The sequence below is a fragment of the Diospyros lotus genome, chromosome 11 (genome assembly GCF_014633365.1).
Source record: "Diospyros lotus cultivar Yz01 chromosome 11, ASM1463336v1, whole genome shotgun sequence".
Lineage (NCBI taxonomy): Eukaryota > Viridiplantae > Streptophyta > Magnoliopsida > Ericales > Ebenaceae > Diospyros > Diospyros lotus.
The window spans coordinates 29729268-29738652 of NC_068348.1; the positions used below are offsets into that span (position 1 = coordinate 29729268).

Here is a 9385-nt window from a genome sequence, read left to right on the forward strand (position 1 = left end):
TTCTGTTTAAATTCCGTGTCGGATAAAACTCTTATTAAGAACGTCATAGTTATTGATATGAATATAACTACTTTCAGTTCAAATTACAAAAATAAATACAGTTTGAATTGAAAATAGTCAATTTCTAGTAATATTATGAGCTTATAATATAATCTTTGAATTGAAAATAGTCAATTTCTAGTAATTTTATGAGCTTATAATATAATCTTTGAATTGAAAATAGTCAATTTCTAGTAATATTATGAGCTTATAATATAATCTTGTATCGCAGCCTAATAAATGATGATGTTGTCATTAAAGTCTTTAGAAAATTATTGTTGTGCCTTTGAATTTGTTGGAAAATAATGAATTCATGAGCTACTAGAATAGCAGCTATATATATATATATTTTTTCTACTTTTGTTAGAGAGTAATTCTATGCCTTATTAATAATTAAAAATCTCTTTAATAGAATTATAGCTTAATAATTTATTCATTAAAAAAGTTTTGTATGATTGGAAAATCGAGCAAGTTACAAAGGGGTGGGGGCGCCCACTCACAAAGAGGATTCACTTAAAACTATCATTAGGGTGTTATTATCATTGATTTTTCTCTTTAATTTTAATTCTTCTCTATTATTCCAATTCGTTAATTTAAATTACATGTATAATAAAATAGTTTCGTCGTTGTGTTGTTGGTTTAATTAATATGAAAACTACGGATTTAATTTTAAAAATAAAATCTAAGGTCAACATCCAAAATCAAAGAAAAATAGAAGAATAATAATATAGTAATGCAAAAACTCTTCGTGATAGCACAGATGATTTGTCGCACATATTGGAGAGGTTGGGATACCTTGAGGTTATGGATTCGATTTTAACTCTGTGCAAGACTATGCAATTGTCTGTATTTATTCGAAGGGTAAATTTTTAAACTTTGGCTCACGATCAAACTAATTTGTATGCTTGGACCGAGGTCAAGGCGGATCGTGAATTTTAGAGAAGGTGGAACGATTCAGGTTAAAAGCTATCAATAATCGGGGCCACCTTTCAAGTTTTCTACTTTACAAATATATATATATATAGTAATGTAAAACCCTGTCCTTTTTTTTAATTAAACAGTCAAATTTCTCATAACACATACTGTTTTTTTCTTTTTACCTTTTTTGCTCTCTGTTTCTTACCAAGCAAAAAGGGGAAAAAGGAAAAGAAAAGGGTTCTAAACTGACATCATTTCAATTGACTTTCAAAAAATGCCATGATTTCATGCAAAATAACAAGGGGGAGCTGTTGACCACGTTTTAATCAAACTTAATGCACAAATTAATAATTAATTAATCCTGGTTGACTCCTCTTGTTTTTGGCTGGTAGTGCTTTGAGAAAATGGCCACTTTGAGACACTGATCTTGATGACATCAAATGGTTAATTAGATTAATTGTCCCTTCAAACCAAATTAAGGCATTAATTTGGAGATCATTCTAATCATCATCATCATCATCATCATCAGAATCAACCAAATTTACCATGATAAACATCAAAAGAATTAATGCACTGCTAGCTAATATATTATTAGCTAGTGATTCTTAATTACCTAAAATGGGTAGCGGATTCTCACAATATCTATCTTAAAATTTGCCATTAATTCTTTTCCCTTTCACCATGTATGCCAATGGCAATTTCGGTAGAATTCTTTTCTTTTTTGTGTTATTGACAGTGAAATTGAAGCACTATATATCCCACTTTGATCATCAAAGGGGTCCTCAAAGCATTATCCCTCTAATTGGATCGATGATCATGACCAAGGCCAAAGTGCAACACGTCTGAGGGAAGGGTTGGTTTGACTGTATTGTGTAGAGCAGGTCGGGAGTACTTAAGCGGCTATAGTTATTTTCTTTTATCATTAGATTTTGAATCTCTCCCTAGCTAATAAGTTTACACATAAGTTTTTTTTGTTTTTATTTGATGAATCAAGAGATAGTGACCGTCCAAAAAAAAAAAAAAAAAAGGGAAAAAGAAGAAGAGAAGGGGAACAATTTGATGGAAGAATATGGCCCAGAGGGCACAAAGTAATTGGGCATTGGAGATCTTTGATGGGGCCAAGAGCCTGCAATGGCACCATTATTTTCCTCAAGAAAGCAGCCGAGCCCTTTAAAGAAGCACCCTATTTGCACCCTTTTACCGACTTCTTTAATTACCTTAACTAGCTTCTTGGCACCAATGAATTAAGATATATGTGCATTTGAAGAAGATTTTGTGTGTTTGTTTGTGGCTCAGTATCTTATTAGATAACTCTTTAAATTCAAATGAGATCATTATTAGAATTGTTATCTATAAATAAACATTCCCACTACAGGTTATTGGGACTGTGTGCCTAAAAAATATATCACGACTCGATAACTAGAATTATTTAAAAATAAATGAATAACTATACTTAAAATTATGAAAATTAAAAGAATTTTTTGAGAGTGACCTACCTTTTCATTGGTTTCTCTTCCTTAACCAGCTTCTCAACAATAAGAAGGAAGATACCTAAATTTGTGAGGGAATCTAGCTAGTGTCTTTGTTCTCCTGCCCAAGTTTTGGTTTCTATATAGTATATAGATTTGCTCATCAAATGGTCTGAAAGAACCCTGCCACCTATAATAATAAAACCTAACCCTTCTAGGCTGCCATTTATTGCCATCCCCCAATCCAAGGCATGGTAATTTCCATGCAAAATCATGCATCAGTAGATACAAGAAATCTATATATTAAAATGACATACATCATAATGAAATTTTTATAATTTTAGCTTAATAATAAAGTTTTTTTCTTTATTTGAATTTTTTCATAGAAAATTTTGCCATCGAATTATTAGTCCATAAAATCTTTCAGTACATAAAGTAAAAGGGTCCTAATTTACAAGATCCCCGTTTTGGAGGGTGTCGTATTTATAGACAATCATCTTCATTTTTAATTTTTAATTTTTTGTAAAGAGGGTGTCTCCAAAAAATAATTTTCTTTGATAAATAAGAATCCGATTGAATTTTTCACCAAAAAGTACTACTGCACATTCCCTAGCCTGTTTAATTTTTTGTATTTCCAGGGAATGTGCAGTGATACTTCATTACCACATGAGTGAATTTATATATATAAATACATCGATAAAAAAAAAAAACTATTGTGTTGACCTTGTCATAAAGGACTACAAATTTTATCAGTTAATGTACAGTACTTTAAAGCTAATTTCTTAGATTTGGTGGATTCACACGAGCTAGCTCCAAGATATATATATATATATATATCGATTTCTTCTGTGGAACAAGCACAAAAAAAATTGATTTCCACTTGTTGTAGTTGCTTTCCAATCTGATGCAAAGTCTAATATTTCCCCTTATCTATTGATGATCTTCGTCAGTCAGAGCAAATGTTGATCAGTCCAAGATTGAGACCACTTGACTCATAAATTGGCAACTTCTATGGTGCAGAAGGAGGCATTTATTTTCGAAAATTTCAGACTTCATTTGACCCATTTTTCCTTATTTAGGATGGAAAAATATTGGTATCTGGTTGATTGTTGGGTTTAGATTCAATGCAATTATCTGTTGATATTTCCCTTTCCATGTTGCCCTAGAAGGAAAACAGGCATGGCCTTCATGTAAGCTCAAGCAATGCCCATAATTCCAAAAGCAATAGGCAAAGATGAAGGAATCTTCTTTCTTTCTTTCTTTTTTTTTCGCTTTAATTCATTTGTAACTCGTTGTTCTACAATAAGGTGAAACAACGAAGATCATCATAGTTGAAAAAGAAGAAAATTTACTCAATTTTATAACTGTACAAATTAAATCGTGAAATTTTCAGGTGGGTAATTAATTAAAAGAAAAAAAAAAAGCCAGCAGTTTAATTAATTTGTTTAGGCATATCTAGAGTTTGGCATATTTAATTGGGCACGTTGAAGCTAGCTGGTGGTCCAGGCTTCAACTTGGAATGCATATCATTTCAACAAAGGAAACTTTCAGAAATCATAAAGGATTGTAAATTTAATGCTTCAAAAATCATATAGAAAAGTTTGGTAGCAATAGCAGGCAAAAGAGCTTCACTATCAAAATTTTAATTGGATCATCAAGTCATGATGTAAAGGTTCCTCTCCATACAAATTATTAAGCCCCCAAACCTAATGAATCCCAAATGGAGAATCATCAACCATACAAAATAAATACTGTAACACATCAAATTGTCAAACTCTCACTCAACCCCAAACCCCTCTCCTTTGTAAAATGTTGGTTAATCACACAATCATGTCAATTTGCCAGCCAAATACCAATGCCCCCACAACTTGATTTCCCTCCTCTCTCTCTCTCTAAAGTCATGCCTAATAATTAGAGAAAAATTGCAATGTACAAGATGTACAGATCATTAGTACTGGATAGTTGAGGTCCCCCACAAAATTTAGAGAAGAAAAAAAAAAAAAAGGGGGAAAGAAAGAGAAAGAAATGGAGGTAGAAAAACCAAAACACCATCCTTCTTTTTGGTTCTCAATTTCTTCTTTTTCCTCAATTGGAGGGGCAGCTTCTTGGTACCCAAATTGTGCCAATGGAACCATTCAAAGCTCTCTCCAATCATATTTACCTGTAAAATCTTCAAAGTAAACCTATATCTGTCAAAATTACGAAAGGGTGTCGACGCGACCCAGCAGGGTCGGGGGAGGGATCATCATGATTGTGGCGAAATCGAGCATGCAAAGGCTGTGAGGTGCTTGGCCTCGGCTCTCCAGCACCTCTCGATATCTTCTGCAAGTCTCTTGGCATCCATGGAGGTGCCAAGCAAGCCGCGTTTTGTGAACCCTACCGCGTATAGTCCCGACTCGCCTTTCCACCCGTTTGGAAATGGCCTTCTCGGAAACCCATCTTCTTGTGAGAACATATCGTCGTCCTGGAGGGAGACAATTCAAGCTCATATATATCTCTCCCTTTTAGGGCTTTCAACTTTTGGGAACGAAACATAGTAATCTTGAGAGCAAAGGAAACTAGGAAAGGAAAAGGGCACCTTTAGCCAGGAGGGTACATTGCTTTTGTAACCAGTTGCTAAGATGATTGCATCAAAATTCTCCTTTCTTCCATTGATGAACTCCACGGTGTGACAGCTTAATCGCCGAATAGCCGGCCGTACCTACACATTTAACCCAAAAATTCTTCATTTTTGAAACCAATCTGAAAAAAAAAAAATTGCTTGAGAACTTCCAAAAAAGTGTGCAGCTGTCAGCATTTTTAAAAGCTAGCTGCAGTAAAAGCATCATCGTGATTATTGCCTGAACAAATTAATTAGGAGATGATCAAATGCGGCAGCAATTCAATCATGGATGAAATTAAAGATGGATGTTATGGGTTCAATCAAATTACACTATGGAAACTCATCGTCTTTGGGTCCAACTAAAACTAAAACTAGAAAAAAAGAAAGAAAAAGAAAGTGAGATTGTGATTTGAAACATACCCCCCCCCCCCCCCCCCCAAAAAAAAAAAAAAAAAAAAAAAGCATATAGATTGATTGTATTCACCTTGATGTCTCCACTTTTGATCTTGTCAAGGGTGCCAATGTCCAAGACGGGTGTCTTTCCGGACAGGGTCTTTAGCTGGAGGGGTCCCAACTTAGGGCGATTGAGCCCTAATCTGGAGGTGTCGCCGAGCATCAGCCGAGAAACAATCAAGAGAAAGACATCAACAAGGCGCATGGGCAGCCACTTTAGCAACCACGTGGACAGCCCGAAAGTTGATCTTCCTAGCATCTCTTGTGGTAGGATGTGAACCTAATTCATCATCACAACAAAAATGGGTCACTCAAAGTTAGGGCACTGCCATAAAAAAGCATACACTTAAAAAGAGTCACTGTGTTTTCCAACCCCCCACACTCGGTCTAGTGTAGTGTGGTAAGGGCTAAGTGTCCTTCTTTACGTGTTTATTCTAGGCATATGATTTTGTGGGCTATTACGTGTTCTATTAGAAATCATGAATTTCAAAAATAAAAAAGATTTAGAGAGAGAGAGAGAGAGTGAGTAAAAGATTGGACAGTTGCCATTGTGGAGGGGAGGGTTGGTTCCAGGCCATGAATGGAACTTTACAGAGGAGATGAGGGGAAGAGAGAAAAGGAAAAATTACAATCAGAGGGGTGATTATGAAATGAGATCCTACGTTATTTTCTGACCCATTTTCTCGCGTGCTTGAGAATCCCTAGAAAGTGAGGGAAATGGTTTACGTAGATTGTGATCAACTTTGAATAAACCGTTGGAACTTGAAAGCCCAACTGTTTCAAAAATTTGTCCAAAAACTGCCATGGCCTGGCTGTAAGTCAAATCTGCACCCCCAAACCAAAACTCTCTTTCCAATTTCTTTTATTATTCATTGCTTTGCAAAGACAAAAAGACACCCAGTATATCGACAAAGATTTTCCCTTTTCTAACCCCCAAAATGCTTTAATTTATAATGAGTTGGAATCAATATCATATCCCATATTTAAAAAAAAAAAAATTCCAAAAAAGAATGAATGAGAAAATAACTTTTTTTAATGATCAATTACGGCAACCCAACAAATTCTAAATCTTAAAAACACGAAAACCCAATAACTAAAAGAAAATAAGAACAAAAGAACTTAATTACTGTTCCAAAAATTTTGTAAAAGAAAAAAATTGTGTTTGATAGGTAAGAATTAACTTAAAATTCATCGAATCAAACAAATTAAGGGACAAGAGGATGTCGATTATGGAAAAAAGAAAAAAAGAAAGAAGAATTGTTGTAAACTTACTGAATCTCTGACAACAAGGTAAGGGATAGCATTATGGTTGCAAAGATCCAAACACACCTCCATGCCGGAATTCCCACACCCAACCACCAAAACCCTCTTCCCTCCAAATTCCCCCCCACTTTTATACGAGCTCGTGTGCACTATTTTGCCACAAAACTCCGCCTTCCCCTCAATCTCCGGCTCCACCTTCTCAGCATTCTCGCCGGTGGCCACCACCAGCCACCGGCACACGTACTCCGTCGCCTCCTTCTTCAACCCCACACTCCTCACGCGCCAAAAACCCAGGCTCCGATCAAACTCCGCCCTCTCCACCGTCTGGTCGAACATCGGCAGGATTTCAAACCTTCTGGCGTACGATTCCAAGTATTCGATGAACTGTTGCTTCGTGGGGTACGTCGGAAAATTCTCCGGGAAAGGCATGAGAGGTAGCTCGCAGAATTCCTTCGGCAAGTGAAGCCTCAATCGATCGTAAGTCTTGTTCTGCCACAGCGAAGCTATGCAGTTGGATCTCTCTAGGACGACGCTCATAACGCCCTTCTTCTTCAAACACGCCGCCGCGGCTAGGCCCGACGGCCCCGCCCCCACGATCACCGGCCCGGGGACGTACACGCATCTCGTCAGGCCGCGCCTTGGATCATGGGCCGCTTTCCCTTCTCTCTCCCTCTGATAGTCCATCGTCATCGATTCTCACAAGTTCAAGCGTGCTTGGACTATATCTGTACTAGAATACGTGACTCCCGAACAACTCCTGATTCATGTGCGCGAATCGAAAAAGAACTCGAATTCAATCTTTGCGAGATGAAGAGAGTGATCGATATGTGTGTGTGTGTATATATATATATATATATATGGATGACCTGAAGTGTCCGACAATTGAGGAGTGGATTAGGAGGGTCTTATCCACTTGTGGAGAATGAGGTTTTTTGGGTTCGAATCTCGTCGTTGGATGGAGCAATTACCGGAGGCGGGGAGGAGCGAAGCCTTCGGGACTTAATCAGCATTCATTCAACAACAAAGCAAACACCAAATAGAGAGAGAGAGAGAGAGATGGCGATCTGTCAGTGTGAGAATGTGTACGTATATATAATAGGGAATATATACATATGCACATAAATATATTCTTTTTGTTCATTGGAAGAGCATTGAATTGGCTATGGCCTGGTCTCCTCCATATATGAAGAGAGATGAGGGAGGCAGAGAGAGTAATGGAAGTAATGAAAGCGGCCCATGTGTTCAAAATATATAGTACCTCTCAGTTTAAGGAATTACTTATCTTTGTCAACTGTATGGTGAATTTATATATTTAATGGTTGATATGTTTACTCACCTTATTTAAGTTTTTTTTTAATTTTTTATTTAATAAATTATCTAACCGAATAAGAAAATTAAATATTAAACGACGTGGTCGAATCTTAATCGGTTCGTGTATGGACTAACTCATATACTAAGTGTATCTAAGTATTTTTTTTATTAATTAATTTATAAATAAAAAAAGTTTTATTATTATTTATATAATTAGATTCTTAAGACGATCCGCATCCTTCTCCTCAATTTAATTTATTTTGTGTAAACTTGTTTTGTTGTTTAGTTTCGAGATGACCCTTATCCCATTAAATTCGTAATTTATATGGTCAAGACACGATTAAATAAGAAAATATCGTGAAAACGATACCACAAAATTAAAACACGAGACTTTAGGAATTTATCAATTGTCATCTAAACTCATCGCCTATCATTAAAAGTCATAATTTTATATTTTTTTAATTAAAAAGTGATTAAAGAACTTATTGTATAAAAGTTAGGTTATAAGATTACTAAACCTAACATTAACCAACATCTTTCTTTCTTCTCAAGCATAAAATTAAAAAAATAAAAAACTTAATCATAAAAGAGGCCAAGAGCATTAGAGAGGAGGTGGTTACTAAGAACATAATAAATTGATAAAAGAGTCGAACTCTTTGGAAAAATCTTGGACTAAATCTTAATTAGGGATAAGTTTAATTAGAAGTGATTTTTAAGGTAGAATGACAGATGTAATTAAGGATAAAGTGGTAGTTATGGTTGGCAATGGGTTGGACCCTAGGGGCTTGGGCCGGGTGGAGTATGAATTGTAACCAAATTGTCCACCACTTACAATAATAACCTACCATAATAATAACCTACCATGTTCCAAAAAAATCTTTTTAGAGAAATGGGGTCTACTAAGCGACACGATATCTGCTCTAACTTATAATTTTCTACGCATTAGAGCTATCGTTTAATGGAGAGTTGTTAATAATTTTTTTCGTGGGTAATTTTATTCTAATTGACCCAACTCGACTCGATTGAGTAACTATTTATAAATGATATAAATAAAATAAAATGAAAATAACTCTTGTGCAAACAAGATTAAGGGATTTTTAGAATTTTAAAAGTTATTGAAAAGTTAGAAGGGTGGGGGAGAGATAATCCACTTTTTCCCCAAATCAATGATTTGGGTCTTCAAGATTTTTGCAACTAACGCTTTTGATCTTCCAAAGATCTACTTACACTAATCATTTTAATTTTTTAGGGTTTATTGGTAAAGGTGTTTTAATTAGATGATTCACAAATTTTGAGTTCTCTTAGTGACTAAACAATGCCCACCAATTCC

At 35.5% G+C, this 9385-nt stretch overlaps 1 protein-coding gene across 1 annotated transcript; it reads right to left on the reverse strand.

Moving 5' to 3' along the window:
* Positions 1 to 4010: 4010 nt before the first annotated feature.
* Positions 4011 to 7951, reverse strand: LOC127812560 (indole-3-pyruvate monooxygenase YUCCA6). The gene is made up of 5 exons (XM_052352982.1): positions 7611 to 7951; positions 6754 to 7501; positions 5513 to 5761; positions 5005 to 5127; positions 4011 to 4890 (listed from the first exon to the last, which is right to left on the reverse strand). Exons 2-5 carry the CDS (start codon positions 7432 to 7434, stop codon positions 4672 to 4674), a joined length of 1272 nt encoding a protein of 423 aa, XP_052208942.1. The 5' UTR covers positions 7435 to 7501; positions 7611 to 7951; the 3' UTR covers positions 4011 to 4671.
* Positions 7952 to 9385: the final 1434 nt, after the last annotated feature.